The sequence below is a fragment of the Ambystoma mexicanum genome, chromosome 3q, assembly GCF_040938575.1.
Source record: "Ambystoma mexicanum isolate Mex_15411 chromosome 3q, UKY_AmexF1_1, whole genome shotgun sequence".
Lineage (NCBI taxonomy): Eukaryota > Metazoa > Chordata > Amphibia > Caudata > Ambystomatidae > Ambystoma > Ambystoma mexicanum.
In genome coordinates this window covers 1,044,107,528-1,044,127,707 of record NC_090926.1, presented here as the reverse complement: position 1 = coordinate 1,044,127,707, position 20,180 = coordinate 1,044,107,528, and the positions used below count along the sequence as shown (strand labels likewise).

The 20,180-nt window shown below is 46.9% G+C and overlaps 1 protein-coding gene across 1 annotated transcript in view; it reads right to left on the bottom strand.

The window, feature by feature from the left end:
- Positions 1–20,180, bottom strand: part of DNAH17 (dynein axonemal heavy chain 17) — an 8,024,690-nt gene that overhangs the window by 7,355,400 nt on the left and 649,110 nt on the right. Inside the window, exons 4-6 of the mRNA XM_069655242.1 lie at positions 17,047–17,146; positions 16,847–16,932; positions 16,484–16,609 (exon numbers count right to left, since the gene is read on the bottom strand). Coding sequence (XP_069511343.1) covers positions 16,484–16,609; positions 16,847–16,932; positions 17,047–17,146 — 312 coding nt within the window. The remainder of the gene's footprint in view (positions 1–16,483; positions 16,610–16,846; positions 16,933–17,046; positions 17,147–20,180) is intronic.

The window sequence follows — 20,180 nt, the reverse complement described above, 5'->3', positions numbered from 1 at the left end:
GGAAGAGTCAGAAGAGGAGGGTGAGGCTGTTGTAACTGTCCCCCCTAGGCCTCTGCCTGCTCTACCTGCTGTACCTACTGGACCTTTACCAGGTCCCACATTTAGTCCTCAGTACTTTGAACTGGAGAAAATGAAGCTAGAATTGGAGTATAAGAAACTTAATGCTCAAACTGACAAAGAACTAAGGCTAAGGGAAATGGAGCTCAAGTATGACTTAGAAATGAAGAAATTATCTGTTGAGAATGTTTCTCTCTCTGGCTCCTCTAGAAGTTCCAGTCCTAAAAGACCCCGGATGCCTAAAGAATTGATTGGTATGTATGAGCCTAAGTTGGATGTGTTGGATTGGTTGTCTCTGTTTGAATATAATCATGGGCTCCAGAACATCACAGGAAATGACCTACTCACCTGGTTGTTCTCTAGGCTTCCCCCTGTTGCAACTGATGTGGTAATGGAGATGGGGGAGGAGGATAGGAAGGACTATGAATGTGTGAAACTAGCTTTGATAGCTAGGTTTGGGAAGACCCCTTCCCAGTATCTTAAGAGGTTTAGGAACCTCAAAAAGCATGATGGTACCCCTTGGGCTACCTGGGTGAGTGAATGTTTGAAAAACTTAGAGGGATGGATTAAGGGTTACAAGGTGAACACTTATGAAGGTATGAAGAATTTGTTTATGTTGGAGACTATTTATGATGCCTGCTCTCCTGAGCTCAGACAACACTTGGCTGATTCCAGGGAATTGGATTCCCGGAAACTAGCTAAGGCTGCTGACTTATGGGTTGCCAACAGGGCCACTCACAAGGATTCTGGGGTAACTCAGAAGAAGGATGGGGAGAAACAGCCTAAAAAAGACTCCAAAGAGAATTCTAATAATTCCTATCCCAAAGAGGGCCCCAAACCACAAAATAACCAGGGTAAGCCACATGGGAAACCTAGTCAGGCTACTGTACCTTCTGGCCACAAGCCAGAAGGAGGTCAGAACAAGCCACCCTTCCAGAGAGCATTTGGACAATGCTATGTCTGTCAGGGTACTGACCATATCAAAGGAGATCCCAAGTGCAAGGGTAAACCTGCAGGGATCAGCACAGTCTCCTTAGCCTTCACTCCTGAGGATGAAGTACAGATGGCTAGTGCCCACTTTGAACTCTTTGCTGAAGAACCCTTGGGTCTTCAAGCAACTGTAAACTTAGAGCCTATGGGTCTGGTTAGTCCCCAGAATAGGGTTGTGTATAACTCCCTACCTGTTAACTCTAAGGTGTATTATGTGGACAGTGTTCTTGTCAATGGCCAGGATACTCCTGCCAGGAGAGACACTGGGGCCAGCAGAACAGTAGTGGATGAAAGCTTCTTTCAACCTGAGGATGTGGCCAAAGCACCCAAAGGTCCCACTAAAATGTCTGGAGGCCCTGTCCAAATGGTTCCTATTCTACCAGCCCTCATTCAGTGTAACAACATGACAGTGAGGATCCCTGTCAGTGTTCAGACTGAGGTACCTGGGAAGGTCCTGTTGGGGAATGACCTAAGAACTCTAGGAGTAGTGTCACATACCCCCAGGCCTCCCAGTATGGAGAAGCAGAACTTAACCAAATTGGCTAGAAAGGCTACCTTGAAGGACCCTTCTAAGCCTGTGGGACCCTCTACTGAGAACCCCACTACAAGCCCTGGTTTTAGTAAGTTGACCTCTAACCCAGGCACAGTTCAGGATAGTATGCTAGGAACATGGGAGCCCCAACCAAGCTCCACCCTTGTTCCCCTAGTTTCAGAGTCTCTGACCCCCCCTGCTTCTGAGGAAGAGGTGGATAGACCAACTAGGCCCCTATCTGAACCTGAGAGAACTGGTAATTTTCAGTGCTGGTGGAAAACCAGAAAAGAAAAGTCTAAGGCCAGAAACCTTCAGACTGTTGGACCTTCTACTGAAGACCCCAACTCAAATCCTAATATTAGGGGGGAAACTCCTAAAATAGGTAAGGGTAGATCTAAGAGGAAGGGGAAGCAGGTACATTGCCTAACCCCAACCCCTCCAACCAAGAGGCCTAAGACCCAACCTGCTCCCACAAGAGAGGTGGTGAGGAACCTTGGAGGCCCCTCTAGATCTAAGGGAATCCTTTATAAGGACCCCTTGAAAAAGCCTAACATAGGTTCAGAAGTTGTACCAACTTCTGAGGGACTGGTCAACCAGATCCCCTATAACAAAAAGACTGATGTTCCTCAAAGGGTCTGTAGGTCCGTTAGCTTGCAAAAGAAAACCTTTGAGTTCTCCATTGAACATAGGTCAAGGTGTCACCATCAAAATGCTGATGGACTCTCTAGGATGTATATCATCGACTAGAGGTATGAGGTTCATCCAGGAGTGGATTAAATCCTCCTGTCCCTTAGTCTGGGGGGGGCGAGTGTTAGGGAGAATTCTCTGTTTAGGCTGAATTTCCCTACCTAGTGAGTCCCCCAGCAGCTTTGCTGGATTTCTGGGGTTTCTTTTTTTCTCCTGCCAAGAGTGAGACTCTTTTACCCTCACTCTTGGACATGTTGAAGTGTGTTTTCTGGGTTAAACCTTGTGTTGAATGGGCTATGGGGTCTTTTACTCCATAGGGCCTCATGTATTTTTGTGATGTGGGTTACACAGCACCCTCTGTGCCGTGACCCAGGGGTGTCCTAGGGACCCCCCAACATAGACTCCATACCCTGGGACTGACTACTGTCTCCCAGGGCATGTAAAGTCACCAAAGACTTTGCTAGTCTTGGATCCTGAACAGAACCAGTACAAACCATCATATTGTGGACGTACTGGCTGGGGCAATTCGATTGCCCCAGGGTCTGTTAGTCGAGGGGGCACGTCTCCGTCCCCCCAGATCGAGTTTTGGCTGGTGGCAGTGGAAACTACTTTTTATATTCGACCGCGAATATTTCCCTATGGGATTTCCCATTGTTTTAGGCTAACACATTTAATTATTTATTTACGGTAGCCTTAAACATACCGCCGGTTTATATATTTATTATTATAACTCCGGTTGGGAGTTTTTGCCAAAACTTGATTCTAAAATGGCGTTGGTGTTCGCCTCTGTAACTCTGACCCAAAGTGGAGCCCTTTGTTCCACTTTTGGCGGGCTTCTCCACAGAAGCCCTCCAAAGTGGTGCCACTCTGTCTGGGGTACTTAGGAGGGGTGGAGGGGGATTTAGGCACCCTGGACTGAGTTACCTTGGTAACTCAAGTCGCACTCCGTCCTGATTGGCCCAAGTGGTGAGCCGGCCGGCTCACCACTTAGCATGTTTGAGTGACAGCTAGGCTGGGTGAATGGGGGTTTGCTGCATAAAAGCAGGGCTTTGGGGACTGGAACTTCAGAAGTCGCCACAGGACCAAGAATCCGACGAGGGAAGAGCTGAGCCGGCCTGCTTCGACGACACCACCCGGTGGAGCCCTGCTGAACCGTCTCACCACTTTTCCCGACGACCGAGGAGAACTCTTAACGGAGTGGCTCCTTCCCTTGACTGGTGGGGACAACCAGTTTTCGCCTTCTTTTCGCTTCTCGAGGTATCTCGTGGCCGCCTTGCCAGTGCCAAGCACCCCGGCAACCGGAACCCCACCACTTTTACCCCAACCACGAAAGTCGGTACAACCCTTTAACCGGAGGACTCCGCGGCTGGTTTCTTCCCGGGCAGTGCAACGACCTTCTTCTTCTGCTCTTCAGCGAGAACTTCTTCTCCCCTGACCGACGTCGAGCCTTGCTGCCACTGCCTGGAACAACTGCCACCGCTGGAGGATCCTTTCCGCTTAAGGTACCGTGTTCCGCCTGGCTTCCCTTGCTACCGACTGTACGGGGTAGATTTAGCCCCCGGCTTTCGAACCTGGGAGTGCCTGGAATACCCTGGCTAAACTTCTAAGCCTCTCTAAACTCTTTCTAACTCTTTGCAAGACTTTGAATCCCTAATAACAGTGTGATCTTGGGCACATTTTCGCTCCGTCTACTCTAAGAATGGGCCCTGCCTAGTGACTTTTGCTCACCTGTGACTTTGTGCTTCTTTGAGCCTATTGCAAGTGTTCTGAACCTTAGAGTGGAGTGTTTAACCCATTTCTGTTTCTTTTTACCCCTTCCTTGAACCTACTAGAGTGTCATCTAACGTTAAGCGCTCACCTCTGTTTTAATTATGTGGAGTTAACTTAGAGTTGTCTAGATAGGAGTAAGGGTTGAAACTGCTTTCATTATAACTGTGTTTGAAGTGTTTGTACTATACTTTGCTAGAGTGTTTTCAACTTATGTGTTCTTAAAAATAAATAACTTTATACCTTTGAAACCAAGCTCTGGTCAGTGTTTGCTTGTGCTATTGTGTCTGAGTACATATTGTGTATACTTTGCATACTGCCTAACTCTTCTTGAAGGAAGTCTGACTGCTCAGCCACAGCTACCAGGTAAATCTGGGTGGTGCAGACTGCTACCAAGTGGGTTTACTGCTATACCTGTAGTCTTAAATCTTTTGCAGTGTTCCCCAAGGGGACTGCACAGGTTTCTGCCTAACAGCCCATACCGGGAAAGGCATGGGTTCCACGAAGAAGCACCGGAAAGAGTGAAAAGGTTAGCCATAAGGCTGACTGGGAAAGGAAAATATGGCCACCTGTATGGCAGGAAAATAACGCCCATACCGGAAAAGGCATGGGTCCCAAGAATAAGCACCGTAAAGAATGAAAAGGTTAGCTATAAAGGCTGACTGGAAAAGGAAAAGATGGCCACGTGTATGGCAGGAAAAAAACGCCCATACCGGAAAAGGCATGGGTCCCAAGAATAAGCACCAGAAAGAATGAAAAGGTTAGCCATAAAGGCCGACTGGAAAAGGAAAAGATGGCCACGTGTATGGCAGGAAAATAACGCCCATATCGGAAATGGCATGGGTCCCAAGAGTAAGCACCGGAAAGAATGAAAAGGTTAGCCATAAAGGCTGACTGGAAAAGGAAAAGATGGCCACGTGTATGGCAGGAAAATAACGCCCATACCGGAAAAGGCATGGCTCCCAAGACTAAGCACCGGAAAGAATGAAAAGGTTAGCCATAAGGCCGTCTGGAAAAGGAAAATATGGCCACGTGTATGGCAGAGGAAAACAACGCCCATACCGAAAAAAGGCATGGGTCCCAAGAATAAGCACCGGAAAGAATGAAAAGGTTAGCCAGAAAGGCTGACTGGAAAAGAAAATATGGCCACGTGTATGGCTAGAAAATAAACGCCCATACCAGGAAAATCATGGGTTCCACGAATAAGCACCGGAATTAATGAAAAGGTTAGCCATAAGGTTGACTGAAAAAGGAGATTATGGCCACCGGTATGGCTGGAAAATAAACACCCACACCGGTAAAGGCATGGGTTCCACTGGAGGAGAAGGGAAGGTTAGCAACAAAAAGATATCCGAGAAATAAGTAAAACTAAAGGAAACCGGGCGAGTCAAGGGAAACCTGGGCAGGAATGCACAAAAAAGTTACGAAACAGGTAAGCAACGCAGAAAGCATGTGCAGAATGTACATTTTTAGACGGGTGTAAAAAAAAAAAAAAATAATAATAATTACAAAATAATAATAGACGCAGCTACATGCACTGCGAAAATAGCAGGGGTAATAGACCCAACAAGCAGCCCGCTAATAATAGTATGAGTTGAAGGGTTGGGGCTATGTTGAAGGGGCAGATAAAAAAAAAAAAAAAAAAAAAAAGGATGCGATAGCATACTAAAAGGGCCTGTAGAATAAGGGAGCCAGTAGACCGGAATACTGTAACAGGGGATGGCCTGGAAAGAGGGAAGGTTAACAGGGGATCTAAAGGGATCTCAGGCTGAGGGAAACAGAGATTTTCATGTCAACAATAATACCACATAGAACATAGGATGGGGCATTTTGCAGACACTAATTTGAAGGCATTAGAGGAGAGGGGACGCAGACACGGGTACTTTTGGGGGGAACCTGAGCGGCCGAGGCAACGCCCACTCAGGTGTGGCGGCACGTGTCCAGGAACGGATGCCCGAGGGTAACCGAGACTGACCAAGGAGAAGGCTGGCATCGCTAACCCTGGACACGGTGTGCCCAAAAGCACAGACACATGTTGTTATCATGATTCTTGTTTGTGTTATTTTCTGTAGAAAATAAATGCCTACGGCCAATCATTTTTCCACAACAAATCTGTCTGTAAGTCATTCCATAGTATAGGAGGTAGGAAACAAGAGCAAGGAGAAGCCCACACTACACAGCCTATGCCCTAGCCCCCGGGCCGTGCAAAGTACGGCCCGATAGAAGGCCTGGGGGGTTAGGCGCGGGGTGGGGGCGAGATGGCGCAAAAAAGCATGGGGAGGGGCAGCCAGTTGGCGCCACTGCCCCAGCGTTGCCAGGCAACAGCCCCTAACAACAGGCAAGGTGTGAGGGGAAATCTGCAGGGGGGCTGGGCAGGGCCCAGCCCCCAGGATAATAACAAAAGGACAGAGGGGGTATAAGTATGGCCAAAGGACAAGGGAGAAAAAGAAACCAGGCAAGACGCTCACCTCGTACGGGTAGGCGTCTTGGGACCTGGGAAAAGGAGAAGGAAGCGTTTTGCCACCCAACCCACCCTGCAAAACTTCAGGAAGAAGGAAACGAGCGGAGAGAGGAGCAGGAACGCCGAGTACTTTCTTCGGTACACGGTAGAAGAAAGTCGTAGGCGGCACGTGTCCAGGAACGGATGCCCGAGGGTAACCGAGACTGACCAAGGAGAAGGCTGGCATCGCTAACCCTGGACACGGTGTGCCCAAAAGCACAGACACAGGTTGTTATCATGATTCTTGTTTGTGTTATTTTCTGTAGAAAATAAATGCCTACGGCCAATCATTTTTCCACAACAAATCTGTCTGTAAGTCATTCCATAGTATAGGAGGTAGGAAACAAGAGCAAGGAGAAGCCCACACTACACAGCCTATAGGCTGCAAGCGCCCAGCCACTCCTCTGGCGGGCTCAACCATGAGGGGCTGCCCCTCCCCCGCTCAGCACCGGCCACCAGAACTCAGATCCCACCGGTCCTACAGTGTCAGCATTAGAGAGTACATTGTTAGCGGCCATTGCGGGGGTGCAAACATCAGCCCGGCGTCGGACAGCCACTCCTCCCGGACAACTGTGCAGGTCAGCAAGGCTGCGCACTACAAGGTGCACTGCGGAGCTCACATCACCGCGCTCTCTGTCTGCCAGTCGCTTCCTCTGCCGGTATCCAGCGCGGGCTTCCCCACTCTCCAGAATTTTACTGCAGGCATTCAGGGGTCCCCGGGAGGAGTCCCCGGTCAGATAGTGATGGTGCACTCAGCAAATCAGTTATGCAAACCTACCCAAAGTCAAAACACCTCGCCGAGCTCACCCAGCAGTGGCCATCTTCATCGTGAGCGCCCCAACGTGCCTTTGATTAAGGAGTTCGGAGAGAGCTTGAAACAAAAATGCACTGTATGTGCAGAAGAACCATACATTGTTTCAGTAATCAGAAGTTAAAGTACCATTTATTATTCCCTATGGTATAACCATACTAATATTCTTTACCAACATGTTTTCCAAATCATTCCACTCAGTTGGAATGATCCCTTCAAACCCTTGATGTGAACAGAGCTCTGTGGTATCATCAGAACAAAGTGATGGCAATCCGAGCAACAAAACATCTCTTTGTAAACTATGGCATTATTAACAAGGGATATCCAGCTTCCAAGAGATCCATATCAAGATGGATAGTATTCTGTATGTTGTTGTGTTACTCAAAAGGCACACATGACTGGCATGTAGGCCAAAGGCCCACTCAACGTGAGTGGAAGCATCTGCAACTACAACTCCTAAGATTCTATCTATGGGCCTCATTACGATTTTGGAGGTAGCCATGGTGCTATTAGCGCCATGGCTGCCTCCAAAATTGTGTTCGGGTTCTGTGAATGAGGAATTACCGGGTCATTCCAACCTTGGAGGACCCAGTAATTACTAATTCACAAAACCATTCCCCATTCCCATTACAGCCCCCATAGGGCTGTAACAGGCCCGTTTTAGCTCCTTGGTCCCCTTGCGGGACCAGTTAAGGACGTCTGGTCTGACCAGACGTTCTGTGCGGGTCCCGCAAGGGAACCTCGTAATAGGGAGGAATGGGTTTACCGGCACCGGCACCATTACCGGTGCCGGTAAACCCATTCCTCCAACCTTGTAATGAGGACCATGTATGTGAGTTTTGCAAAGCAGTCACTTGGCGATCTGATTACTGCCAAGATTTGGATGCTAAGGTTTCAAAACAGTGGGCCAAGTGTCCCTTTTTGTACACTTTATTTTCAAGGAAGGGTTAGGTAACATAACAACCTTAGAAGACGTAAGGCACCTTTAACATATGTGCTGAACTCGTTCTACAAATCTGCATGAAAAGGAATACATATAGTCACCCTGTCCCTTTCAGCGTAGCTGCAAAGTGAACAAACAAAGCGAAGAAAATGAGGGTTGGGGAGAAGACGGGAAACACTAGACTTTGTGCATCACAAGGAACCTGTTGACATTCTAATTATTCATAATGCTTATTGAAATCATCCCAAACGTCCTCATACCCATGCAAATCATGGTTCAGTTGAATCTGAAGGCACATTGCATTCAACCACATCTCCACCGATTGCCTGCTGGCAGACTCCCATAGTTTCAAATGTTCATGTTTGCAACCTCTGGAGCCCCCAGTACCCTAAGGGCCTCATTACACGGATGGCGGTGAACCATGGCGCTATTAGCGCAATGGTTCATGCCGGTAAAATACCGGCACCGCCTTGGTGGAAAGGGGAATTACCGCCCCATTCCAAGGTTGGCGGGGCGGTAATTCCCCCTTCCACCATTGCCCTTCCCCATTCCCATTTTTGCCCCATAGGGCTCTAAGGGAATGGGGAAGGCGCTAATTACGGTACCGCAAATTGCGGTACTGTAATTAGCTCCACTGGTCCCTTTGCGGGTTGATTTTCAACACCTGCAAAAAGCAGGCGTTAAATTCCACAACCCGCAAAGGGACCTCGTAGTAAGGCGGTAAGGATTTACCGGTAAAATACCGGTACCGGTAAACCCTTACCGCCATCCGTGTAATGAGGCCATAAGCCTTTTATTGTAAGGCAAGAGGTTGATTGCTTTATTCAAATGTAACAGGATTAGCGACTGGTCACCCTGTTTGTTACATTCTATAACAGGTTTAAGCCAGTACCATAACAGGGTTATCCCCATGCAGTACATATTTGTTATTGGTCGATAACTTTGCACCGCTCCTCTACCAAACTTGCATTGAAGAACCAGGTTCATTTTCACAGTGCTGACGCAGATCAAATTCTAGGAGCCCGGACTAGTGTATTCTGATGGGGTTCCAATATTTCCTAAACATCATTCTCTGTTGAGTGAATCTGAATCGCACATATAGCTATCCATTGCAAAGTAACCCACAGACCTTATCCCACTTAGAAGAGGGTGTGGTGAGCCAAACGCTTCAGCCCATTCCTCCCTTTTCTTTTCGTCACCCTAAAGCAATTTCCTGACCCCAGCAGTCTCATAAAAGAAATTCGAGGTTGAAAGCTTAGAAGATGACAGAGCGTATAGTATAATGGGCCCATAATGACAATCATTAGGGATTATTGATTCCTCTACCTGGTCCTTTCTCGATTACTCAGTTTGTAATTAAACCGTAGGAATTCAGAGAATACCATCCAACAGCGAACCCAGATGTCTTCAATCCTAAAGATTTCTGCCAAAATCCAGCAGTGGCAATTAAGGTTCCTGGTATTAACCTTAAAAGCAGTTCTATCCAGGATCATAGTTTTCTTGTGAAGGTAGATAGTGGATGATATCCTAACCAGGCAGGCGTTCCCTATCATAACCGTGTGAGCCACAATTGGCATATATATCTTCTTGAGTATGCCTTCCATGGATAGGAAAATATCTAGGAGTAGAGTCACACTGGCCTTTTATACCTCTATCTGTAATAGCACTGCTGCATCTAAGGTACCCAGACAGTGTGCAGTGTCTCTTAGAGTCAAGAGCCACTGGTACTTTAACCAGTGCGGATAACTGAATGCCCAATTATTCTCCAGCCTTAAGCAAAACATACCATTTGAGATAATGTCACTGTCTCTCTCCAAAAAGTCCCTCAACCATCTGTCAATTTTAGTGACATCCTTCTTTAATAGCTGTAGCGGGAGAGCCTGGAATAAAGATAGGAGTTTAGGAAGGATGGATGGCAATGTTCACTGTATTGATGTTACCCAAAAGTGACAAGGCAAGCTTATGTTAATATATTAGAGCTGACTTAACTTTACTGGGAAGAACAAGTTACTTACCCCTGGTAACGTTCTTTTGACTGGATGTTCCTCCCATGTATTAATCATCTTTGATATCTGCAATATCCAGCTTCAGCTGCTTTGGACATTTGTTTCGGCAGAGTGCGCTGTGCATTGATGCAGTCGATTCGAAGTCCCCTGAGGGCCTCTGTCCATAGGATGATGTCTCTGAAGGTATATATAGCACGTGTAGTGCCCGTTGGCTTCAGTTTTTTTGTGTCATTCTTACAGCAGTACTACCAGTATCAAACTGGTTTAGACCATACTAGACTCTGAAGGAGCATAAACTGCAATAACATGGAAATCCTACTGCAGGGTGGGCTGGGAGGGGCGATTAGCAATACGTGGGAGGAACATCCAGTCGAAAGAACATTACCAGGGGTAAGTAACTTGTTCTTCGGATAGATTGTGTCCTACCACGTATTCCTCATCTTTTGTAGACTCCCAAAGCAGTGTTAGTTTTGGCGTAGGGAGTACGAATTTTGTCATCAAGGATTTTTGTGAACCGAATGAAGGACTGCTTTCCCAAAGCTTCCATCCTGACTTAAGGTAAAATCAAGGCAGTAATGCTTTGTAAAAGTGTGAATGGTAGACCAAATGGCAAATATTTTTTATTGGAACACCTCTTTTCAGAGCAGAAGTAACCATACCCCTAGTGGAATGGGCTCTCAAGCCTTCTGGGGGATCTTTCCCTGCCAGCCTATAGCATTCAGTAATAGCCAAAATAATCCATCTGGACAATGTTTGCTTAGATACAGGCTGTCCGAGTCTATAACTCATGTATCCTATAAACAGTTGGTCATCTAAACAAAACGTTGACATCCTTGAAATGTAGAAACTCAGAGCTCTTCATGGGTCACGTCTGTGTAGCCTTTCCTCTTCCTTGCCAGGATAAGGCGGAGGGTAAAAATTAGGTAATACTATCTTTTTGTCCCCAGGGTGGTTTTGAATGTTAGTAGTCTTCAGGGACATGAATGGAGTAGTTTAAATGGTGCACACATGAGAAACGTTAAAACAATATTAAGGTCCCAAACCGGAACCTGAAAAGGAGATGGAGGGAACACATTAGTGAGCCCCTTTAGAAGTTGTATCACCAAAGGAATTTTAAAATATGACGTTTCCTCAGACGAGCGCTTTAAGATGGAAAGCGTGGCCAAAAAACCTTTGATGGTCCCAACATGGAGCCCCAGATTTGCCAAATACAGCAGAAAAGATAACACCTCTGTTGTTTTGCATAGAAAACGGTCCACATTCTTATCCCTGCACCAGCTGCAGAATGTATTTCAATGGCAGCGGTACAAAGACTTTGTTGGCTGAAAGCAACATCTCCAGTACGTCTTCTGGGAGGTCCCAATCCTTGTACCTCAGCCTCTGAGAAACCATGCATGAAGGCTGAGTGTCTTGACCTCTGGATGGAGAACCCGACCCTCCTCTCACGAGAGAAGGTCCTCTCTTTGTGGAGTAAGTATTGGAGGGCAGATGGACATGTCCAGAAAGTCCAAGTACCACATCCTCCTGGCCCAATCCGGCAAAATTATGGTTGTGGATTTCCTAAACTTTCTCTACCGCCTGGTCACGTGAGGAATGACGGGGACTGGAGGAAACATGCACAGAAGTGGAAACTCCCAGTCCACTATGACCGCATCCAATAGACCTCCTCTTGGGGGAAATTCCCTGGAGCAAAACAGTTTGCACTTCCGGTTGGTACTAGTCACAAACAGATCCACTTGAGGGGATCCCCAAAGGGTGAAGATCTCTTGAAGGACTTCCTGATCTATTTCTGACTCGTGGAAGACTGTGCTCTGCTTGCTCAGAGCATCCGCCGCTGTGTTCTCCTCTCCAGCTAGGTGAACTGCTGATAGGGAGATTCCTTTTTGGATTGCCCAGAACCAGAGCTGCATTGCCTCTCTACACAGGGGTAGTGACCCTACACCTCCTCCTCTCTTGTTGAGGTAGTACATGGCTACTGTGTCGACGTAATTATCAGGACATTCTTTCCCCGTACAGATGGTAAAAAAGCCTACAGTGCAAGTCTGATTGCTCTTAGCTCCAAAAGATTGATGTGTAGTTTGGACTCCGATGCATACCAATGACCGCTGATTGTCAGATCGTTCGTGTGGGGTCCCCAGCCCATGAGTGTGGCGTCCGTCACTACTGTTATCTCCGGTCATGGTTGCCAAAAAGATTCTCCCCTGAGGATATTTTCCTTGCAAGCCCACCATAGAAGATCTTGAGCCACTCTGGCTGGAAATTGCAGACGATCTGACATATCCCCCGAAGATTGGGACCACTGAGTCCAATCTGGCCTCTAGCACCAGAAAAATGCCATGAGGCCGAGCAACCTCAGAAAATCGAGGGCCAGTAAATACTGGGCATTCTGGAACTTTGCTAACATCTGTAGAATGTGATGAGCTCTCATCTCGGGAGGCAAGGCTTTGCCCGAGGAAGTATCCAGGACTGCTCCGATGAATTGGAGTCTTTGGAATGGTATGATATTTAACTTCTTGTAATTGAAGGAGAAGCCCAGTCTGTGTAGGAAGTGGCAGGTCATGTTCAGATGTTCCTGGGTTTGTTCGGGTGAACGTGTTCTGATTAACCAATCGTCCAGGTAAGGGTAGACATGAATCCCACCTCTCCTGAGACTTGCTGCCACTACCGCCATCAGCTTGGTGAAGACCCTCGGGGCCGAGGTCAACCTGAATGGCAGAACTCGAAACTGATAGTGAGAATTGCAAATTGCAAACCTTAGGTACTTCCTGTGCTTGAGATGAAACGGCACATGAAAGTAAGCATCATGAAGGTCCAATGATACCAACCAGTTTTGAGTTGAAAAGCCTGAAGGATTTGAGAAAGTGTGACCATCCTGAACTTGCGCTTCCTGAGGAACTTGTTCAAGTTTCTCAAGTCCAAGATGGGTCTCAATCCTCCATCTTTTTTTGGTATGAGAAAGTATGGGGAGTACCAACCCTTGTTCCTTTCTGCTACAAGTACATGTTCTATTGCACATTTCAAGGTTAAATTCTCCTGAAACAGGAGCGGATCTGGAATTTTGGCAGAGCTGTATGCCGGTGTATGATCCTGAGGTCTTTTCTGAAGAGGAAGGCAGTAACTTTGGGCTACTCTTTCCAGTGCCCAAGCATCTGAAGTAATGCCCCACCATTTGTTCAGATGCTGAGAGATCCTGCCTCCCACCAGGGTCTTGTGGGTCAAACCTCAGAGTGGCTTTGCGGCGGCTGCAAAATCGGCTGAGGGGACAGTTGCCGCTGCTGGGGCTGATCTAGCACTCTTTCCTCTTCCACCACAAGGACATTTCCTTTGCTGTTCTCTTTGACTAGCCTGTCCCTTCCCTCTTCCAAATGAGTAGTAGAATTGAAAGGGATGACCCCTCCAGGAAGATGAGCCTGAGTAGGAGTGTTGTTGAGGTTGTTTTATAGAAGCGCTAAGAGACTTAGCTGCCACTTTTGATGTCTGCAGCTTTTCTAAACTTTTGTCCGCCTTGCTGCCGAACAACCTCAAGCCGTAAAATGGCATATTAAGTAACCTGGCCTGCATGTCCGGTGCGAAGCCCGACTTCCTCAGCCACGCAAATCTGCGTAGCACCGTTCTAGATGCCATGGACCTACTGATACGGACAGCAGTGTACAGTCCTGATTGAAGGCATTCCCCCATAGCCTCCTTTCCATCTTTCACAATCGCGAGAAAGCCTTCTCGCTCCTCGCCATCAGGAATATGTTCAGCCGCCGCTGCCATACAATCCCACAGGGTGATTGGGAATCTTGCAAGGGTGCAAGTCACATTTGTTGCTTTTAAAGGCCATGCGTCCAGAAGAGAAAATCTTGCAAGACCATGTATCAATCTTTTTGTCATCCATATCTGGGGGAATTGTAGGTTATGTCGACTGTCCAGTGAATGTGGCTGCTTGGACCACTAAACATTCAGGTGACTGATGTTTTGTTAAATATTCAGGATCAGAAGAAGCAGGCCTGTATTAGCTGGTGAATTTTCTATTTACGGCAGGCCCTGATTCAGGGGCTTCCCATGCTGCCATCACCTTCTTTTGCAGAGCTATGTGAAAGGGAAGGACAGGATCCTTTTGAGGACCCTCAGAGAGAATGTCCGTTATATCATCCTGCTGGTAAGTAGGGGAACTTCTGTTCCACCCCATGCATTCTGTCACCTTATTCATAAGTCTCCTATATCCTGAGACTGCATGATCAGCAAGGTCAGGTCTTTCAAAATCCAACTCAGGACACGTGTCCAGACCACTAGCTATCTGTAGACACTCATACAGGTCAGCCATCTTAGAGTGAGGATCAACTAACTCCTCAGGAACATCCTTTGTCCCAAATCTAAGACCAGAAGGAGAGATGTCCTCTTCAGAGTATTGCTCTTCAAAAATGGAAGACAGATCTGAAAAAATCCTGTCGAGACTGAGGATGAAATCTTCTACTTGGTGATTCAATGGGCATAGACCTTGGCTTCAACAAAGAAGTCGATTTGGGTGCCGGAATTAGAGTTGACTTCGACAAAGACGTTGATGGCGTCGAAGTTATCGACGCAGGCTTCGACACAGTCGAAGGAGTCTTCAACATTGTCGAAGGTGCCCCCGCGTTGATGCGTGACGTGTCGATAGCTTTAATATTGGTGTCAAGTAGGCCTTTGACAGAGGCGTAGAGGAAACGTTCGACACCTCCTTTAATGGCGGTTGGGCACTTGGCGCCATTTTGTCAGGTGTTGCCTCCGATTTATGCACTGGTAGGCGTGATTTACTCTTTGAACTCCCTCTGTAACTTTTAGAACGAGCTGGGACATGGTCCTCACAAGATTTCTTCAAAGGGGTCTGGGCCGTGTTCTCAAAGATTTTCATAATCGAGGCTCAAAAAGCCTCCCACTTTCTAGGGGAATCATGCCTTGAAGGGCAGGTGATAACCCCTGTCTCCGATGACGAAGACGAGGAAGAGCAAGATCGGTGTTGCCTTTTCTACGATATTACTGACAAAGAGGATGATTTCCCCAACCGACTCCTCGATGTTGATTTCCTCGACTTGCATCGAGATTTACCACTCAACTCCCCCGAGTCTTTCTTTTTTCTCGAAGAAGACTTCGAGGATTCCTCCCCCACCGCCAGTATACCTCTATGTTCCTTAAGAGCTTTGTTGGTCATTGCCTGACAGGAACCGCATTCGTAGAGCCGATGGTCCGGACCCAAACACCAGAGGCAATTTCGATGGGGGTCGGTGATTGACATCTTCTTCCCGCATTCCTGGCACTTTTTAAAGGCATATTTTGGTGTGGAAGTATTTGATGAGGAAGACATAGTTCGAAGAACTGAAGCACCGTTTTCGTGACACGAAGCGAAAGCTATCGGAAAAACAGAACTGAAGCCAAAGGGCGCAGCTCGAGCCCTTTATACTGCGGATGACGTCGATGCTCGACGGCAACCTCCGAGGGACATCGACGACGCAACCTCGAGCACAGCGCCCTCTGGTGGAGAGAGAAACATTTTTTCCAAAGCAGCAAAGCTGAAGATACACATATCTAAGATAAGGAATACGCGGGAGGACACAATCGATTCGAATGGAAAGATACATACATGTAATCCAAGTTCCCCTTCATTGGCATCTACACTTAATTTGTAAATAACCCGCCCATCTCCTCTGAGACGTCAGAGGAAAATATCTAGATCTAAAGATGTCCAAAGATTCACACATGACTAAAAGATATGGCTGTAACTGCCGCTAGGGTGCATGATGTGAGTCAGCAACTCTTCAATCTTAAAAGCACAATTTTACTTCCTGAAGCTCACAATCGAAAGCGATTATCTAGCCACTTTTCCTCTGCAGTTTTTAGGCATGCACAATGAAAGGAATCTGTATGAATATGCCAGATAGGCTTCAATTTATATTGCTTCCCTGGTTATACAAATGTTTTTAGTTGTTTTACAGAGAGAGTGCTCCCACTTTAATAAATGTTTTCTGAGGTCTCACCGAAATATATAGTTTTTATGAAAATCCAGGAAGGTCATATGATGGAGAATGCTGTTTTTCAGTGCACTTGGTCACATCTGCTGTTATATATGCAACACAGACTCATGTGGCTAAAATGGCATATCTTCTAACCGTAAAAACTGAAGACGTTTCCTAAAATTGCAATGCAAAACAGAAAACGTTTATATGCATACCAGTTCAATGAAAGAGTTGCAGATCTCCTGTAAAAGGACAATAATTCTAGATGGTGTGTTGTAATGTTGAGAATTGGACCATATAAAGCAGACTGTGTACAGCAAGCCACTAATCAGTGGAAGAACCTAGAAGGAAATACAAATACATACAATCAGAAATACAACATTCCACACAAGTTTGCCTTCAACCTAACAAATATAAAAATCATACTTATTTTTGACAAATAGCATATGATAAATAATTAAATCAGGCCAAGACAGAAATCTATTGCATTCTACTGTATCATTATAGAAACTGCACATGTTTAAATGCAGGTTAGTGTTCAAACAAGTTTTGATTATCACAATAGTATTGGTTTCTACCTGAGTAAACTCTGTCTGCTCCACTTCATTTAATACCGTTTGAAAAGGTTTTAAATATAAAACAATATCCTTGGCTTCCTTCAGGCCTGCAAAGAGAGGACACTTTTCAGTGTATTGTTGGGCATAATAAATTGAACAAATTATCGGTCAGAATTCGATGTTGAATTCAACACGATTTTTGTATGACTGAAAAACAATACCTGCATCAAGGTCTTTGTACACATTCTGAAGAGCTGGCCAATAACTACTTCTTGCCTTTTCTAAGATCTCTGCTATTTTTTGGACTTTGGGCATGAGCAACTGTAAATTGAAAGAGTAAGAATTACTTAATAAAACATCTATTAGTTGTATAAAATGCAGGTGACAAAACTGTTAAAGAAGAAATGTAATTAAAAAACAAAAGGAACAGCCGAAAGAATGAGAAACTGGAAACCTGGACTTGTGCAAATGTTTGAAATTTTTTAACTAATAAATCTTGTCATATAACTATAGAGTAACAAACTAACAAAAAGGTTAATGTTACTTACCTTAACACTACTTTTACTTTTTAGTTTACTTTAGTACATTTATACTGCGCAGCCATAGACCCATGTGTGAGGGCGCGGACAAGACTGACAAAACAAAAAGACAAAAAGCTGTCCTGAGATGCAGAAGAGACAGGAAGGTCATAAGGGTGAGAGGACAGCAGAGACTAATTAAAAAGCAGGGTCTTGAGCTCTTTTTTGAAGGTGCTCAGTGTCGATGGATTTCTTAAATGAGTTGGCAGAGCATTCCAGAGCGTAGGAGCCATACAAAAGAATGCTACCACTTGGGGGACTTTCTTAGTTTTGCATCTAGGCTGAAAGAGGAGATTTTGATTGTTGGATCGTAGGTTTCTATGACAGGGTTTTTCCCTAATGTGCTTTTGTAGGTATGGGGGCATAGTTCCCATACAGCAATTGAAGGTAATAACCAGAAGTCTAAAGGAAATTCGTGCCTCTACAGGGAGCCAATGAAGTGCCCGTCATGCTTCTGTTATGTGGGAGCGAAAGGAGAGACCTGCTACGACTTTCACTGCTCCATTCTGTACCACTTGAAGTCTACTGATTGTTGCTTTGCTAGCCCCCACCAGTAGGCTACAGCAGTAGTTTAATTTAGAGCCTATTATAGCTCGTGCAATTGCCTCTGCGTTCTGTTGGAAAATTAATGGTCTCAAGTGAGCCAGTAATTTGATGTAATATGACGCAGATGCGACCGTGCAACCCACATAGGCCTTCATATTTAATGACTGGTCCAGTAGCGCTCCCAGGATTTTCACTTTCGGGAGGGCAGGGTTTTTAACGTCCCCCAGCTGGAAGTGTTTATATGCAGGGCTAAGTTTGGATAAGATTCCCTCAGAACCCACTACCATGAGATCAGTTTTTCCCCGGTTAAGGGCCAGATTGTTTTGCATCATCCAATGCTCGATGATGGAGAATATTCAGTTGAGTTCAATTTCATCCAAATCATGCTGTCTAGTAAGCGGAATGACACATTGGGCCTCATTACACGTTGTCTGGTAAGGGAATACCGTTACCGGTAACAAAATACCGGCAACGTTATTCTCGCAAGCCGATCACGACCCAGCGCTATTAGTGGACCCGTAAAGTACGGTGCCACTAATAGCGGCAGGGCCCCGTGCGCGCGACCCCCACACCGTAAATAGCGCCATGGCGCTAATAGCACGCAATCACAACCCATGCGTACATGGCAATACCGGCATCCCAAAGACTCAAAAAGCAGTTACCGGCATGGCGCTAATAACAGCAACGAAAACCACACGTTAACAGACCTGAGAAGTGTTCCCATCTGGCACAGGTGGACACAATCAGCACAGGTGGAGGCAATGGAGACAGGCAGCACTAAGAGCACACCACACCCCTTCCCACACCCCTTCCCACAGCAAGATGGTCCCAATACCAGCAGCATGACATGGGCCTGTGTACATGATTGCAGTGCAGCACCAACAACAACAGGCAGCACAGATGAGACGAAGGAGGAGGAGGAGGAGGAGGACAAGACTGGCGCAGCAAGCACCACCAGGGCACCCAGAAATACCACAAGGGCAGCCAACAAACCCCCGGATTCAAGGCGAAGATGACCATGGCATGTGTAAGGCACAACTAAATGTGCATTTGATAGAATGTGCCCATGCCACTATGCAACCACCAGATGAGCATGATGTGGATGTGGATGAGTATGGGTGAAATGCTCCGCCAGGACATGCAAGAGGCGATGGCACGGCGGGCGAGGATCTGCGTCAGCATCTGAATCAGGAATAGCATTATGTACAAAGGTGGGATATCATGGATGGAGAGATGTGCATTGTTGCCCTTGTGCCCATTTTGAGGCCCACAAAGGCCCCTGTCCCAAAGAAAATCACACATACACAATGATGGAGACCATGCCTGTGTTTCAACCTCAGAACAGTGTATTTCGAACATAATGTGACCAGAAAGTTCATGACCCCAACTGTGCAAATGCCCTTACCCCCTTCCCCCCACAACACCCCCGAATACACCCTTACCCCCCTCCCCCCACAAAACCCCCGAATACATCCTTACCCCCCTCCCCCCACAACACTCCCACGTGAGCCTCAAGGCGTGAACGTGTCCCTCTCCACATGTGGCAGATAGTCCTTGATTGCCCTATTTGTCAGTGCCTGCTCCGTCTTCGGGTGGTTGCGATGTGGTGCGCCTCAGGTTGCGCATAGACCAGCGTAGGGGGCTAGTTTGCCGTGAACTCCCTGAGGAGGCGGGGCCCTGCTCTTCCTGGGTTGGGAGTGGGCATCTGCGCTCAATTCCATCTGCAATGCGGTTCATGGCCCGCCTTAGTTGGCCCATTTCATCGCAGATCCGGGTGTTGCATGCCTCCACGCACCCCCTTGTCTGCTGTGCAAATGCACCAATGTCCTCCCTCAGGCGCCCTGTCTCAGCCACATGTTGCCCTACTAGACCAGTGATTTCGGTCTGCTGCTGAAAGATGGCTGGGAGGTCATGTTGCATGGTGGCTGCCGGTGGGATGGCTGATGCGCCTGGATCCATTGCACTGGCATCAGGTGAGGATACCTGGGGGCTCCATGACACATCTTGGTTGTGGGTGGGTGATCCGCCTTGGCTAAAGGGACCTGGTGAGAACATCGGGCTTGACAGTAAGGGGCGTGTCAGTATGGGGCTCTGACTCAGATCCTCAATGCCAGGTGCTACCTCCGCATCCGAAAGTGGGGCAGTGGCTGCTGCCTCACCCGTTGAGCTGGTGGCAGCAGAGTGCACTCCCTCAATGCTGCCTTCACTTGCTGGTAGACACACTCCCGTGG